The following is a 2,702-nucleotide window of genomic DNA, read 5'->3' on the forward strand; positions in this document are numbered from 1 at the left end:
AGCACAGTTTTATACACACACACTCACTAAACTTATATCTAAATGGGGACATCCCATAGGCATGAAGGTTTTTATACTCTGCAAACTGTATATTCGATCACCTTACATCTAAATATACTTTTTGCACTTTTCAATTAAACATTTTTTTTTTAACTATATTTTTATACCAGTTTTACAAATGTGGATGTCGCCAAATTAAGGTTTAGCTCACTTTTGGGTACAAATCCTCGAATTTGCCCTAAAATATGGACACACACACACATGCACACACACACACACACACACAACACACAACACATATATAATGTTCGGAAATGGAAGGGAGTTTAAAAGTCTGAGAGGAACACGGTTTTAGATTTACACTTGGAAATAACATTTTCAGATTACCATTTCAAAGCCACTGATCAATGTAAACAAACGTGTGTCAGAAAAATGCTAAATTCAATGCAAAAAGCATTTTCTCAGACATTTGAAACCCACTAAAACTAATTTATTATGTATTTAAAATAGTTTTTTCAATTTACTGTTTTTAACAATAGAAACAGTAAAACAAAAATTAACAATAATTAACAATAAAAGCTAATTGCACAAACCTGAATAAATACGAAAACATATTATTGTGTAATTGGAAACTGTTGACATTTCACAAGCACAAAAAAGAATAATAATAAATCTGAAAAATCACTTGCACCTTCATACATCACATGAGAGATACGAACATTCAGCTGATTTATTAATTGATCATCAACTTTGGTACTTTGACACTTCAGAGAACGCAAGGTAAAATAATAACATATTTCTCTCATTCAACCACTCTTTGTTTGAATATAAAAACACACTTGCATCTGGTTTTCCAGTAACATTTGGATAATTAGCATAAAATTGTCTCTCATATATGACTTTGTAGTCATAAAAGTCTAAGTTGCACTTTCTCGGAAAGTTTGCATAATTTTCACAATTAGTAGTGTGTGTTTTCATTAGAATCACATTCACGTGCAGATTTGGGTTTGAGCTTATAAAATGATTCACGAAAATGATTTATAATCAAAATTAAGTCTAAACAGCAGCATTATATGTACAGTCTTCGAATATATCTGATAATTTCAGTGCAAAACGCAAAACATTAGTAGAAGCAAAACTGTGCTTATCAATAATCTCACACATATTCTGTCCTCCTGCGTGGAGATTGTTCTGGACGAGTTCTGTTTAGCGCTATAGATTGGTGAAGCGAACATGTTTCGTCTTGCAAAACCAAGCATGAAGTAACCAGCAAGAAACCAGCCACCAAATGCAACCCCCCTGCCGTCCAGCCAAAGAAAAGCGCATCTCCGAACTCCCAGCGAGGAACCACGTTCGGCACGCTCTCATCGAAGAACCGTAGGACTGTCAGATGTGCCACATACGAGACGGGCACAAGACCAATGACGCCCGTGACGATGCTGAAGATCCCCCCAAGCATCTTCAAGGTCCTTTTGGTTTCAAAGTTCTCCGTGCGTCTGCAGCTGTTCACCAGGTAGATGCCCGGGATGGCAAATAACAGACTGATTAAACCAGTCACCAGCGTGGTGCACATCAGGATTCGGGCCAGACGGATGTCCGACGGGAGACCCAGCAGACTATCATACGGCCGGCACTCAGTCACCCCGAGATCCTGAACCACACAGGTTTCCCACAGTCCCAGCTGGAAGCTCTCAGTGGGCAGGAGCTCGGTGGAGAGCGTGAGCCAACGCGGCAACATGAGGGTGACCAGAGAACACAAGCCAGCGGTCAGCGAGAAAAACACACCCAGCAGCTCCAGAGTCCATAATCCAGAGTCCATGACCACAGCTCTCCTCCTCCTCTCGCTCTACTAGTCAGTACACAGCTCTGACAGCTGCATCAGTGAAAGCGAGTGATCCCGGGACGGGTGGGCAGAAGCTCTGGTCTCTCTCGGAACACAGTGACGCAAACAACAGCAGCATTCACGCACGCCGGGCGCTCGCAAACACGCGCACGTTTATGGCGCGTCCTCCGCTTTTGGCACGAAACACGCGCCATACTCATTAGGCGAGAGTTCGATTCATGGCACACGCTCGCTTTCCTAATTCACGGTGCAACTTGTACTGTTCCTTGAAAACTGAACAGTTTGAAAAGGAAAATTGCAGATCTGTTTGTCTCTGTAAATCTGGACTTAAAACAATTTCAGCTCTCGCTTTTCAGCAGCGCACGATTAATTAGGCTTTATGTGATTTTCCTGAGAGGGACATTGAAAAGCTATTTAAACCAGGAAATGAATCGTTATGATGTATAGAGTATAAACATTAATCGCCAATGTTTCTACAATATCAAATGTAAACAGATTGGAACGCAGCTCAGCCAATCAGAATCAAGGAGCGGAACTTTCTGTTTTAAAGTTCGTTTAATATATGCGAGGCTTTGGCCAATGAGATCTCACTGTGGGCGGGGCTACTTAGCATAAAACTGACCAGCGTTATATGTTAACCAGTTATTTAATTTGACAATGTTTATATATATATATATATATATATATATATATATATATATATATAGATAGATAGATAGATAGATAGATAGATAGATAGATAGATAGATAGATAGATAGATAGATAGATATTTAATTTTATAGATAGATAGATAGATATTTAATTTTATATATTATTAGTAAGTCAGTAAGTTTTTTTTGGTAGCACTTTACTATAATG

At 39.0% G+C, this 2,702-nt stretch overlaps 1 protein-coding gene across 1 annotated transcript; it reads right to left on the bottom strand.

Moving 5' to 3' along the window:
- Nucleotides 1-326: 326 nt before the first annotated feature.
- LOC128021989 (putative claudin-24) lies at nt 327-2,079 on the bottom strand. The gene has a single exon (XM_052609186.1). It carries the CDS (start codon nt 1,817-1,819, stop codon nt 1,157-1,159), a length of 663 nt encoding a protein of 220 aa, XP_052465146.1. The 5' UTR covers nt 1,820-2,079; the 3' UTR covers nt 327-1,156.
- Between the last annotated feature and the right edge of the window lie 623 nt (nt 2,080-2,702).

Source organism: Carassius gibelio, chromosome A11 (assembly GCF_023724105.1).
Source record: "Carassius gibelio isolate Cgi1373 ecotype wild population from Czech Republic chromosome A11, carGib1.2-hapl.c, whole genome shotgun sequence".
NCBI classification, from domain to species: domain Eukaryota; kingdom Metazoa; phylum Chordata; class Actinopteri; order Cypriniformes; family Cyprinidae; genus Carassius; species Carassius gibelio.

Excerpts from the sequence above, each read along its gene's own strand:
- LOC128021989 (XM_052609186.1), bottom strand. The coding sequence starts at position 1,819 with ATGGACTCTGGATTATGGACTCTGGAGCTGCTGGGTGTGTTTTTCTCG.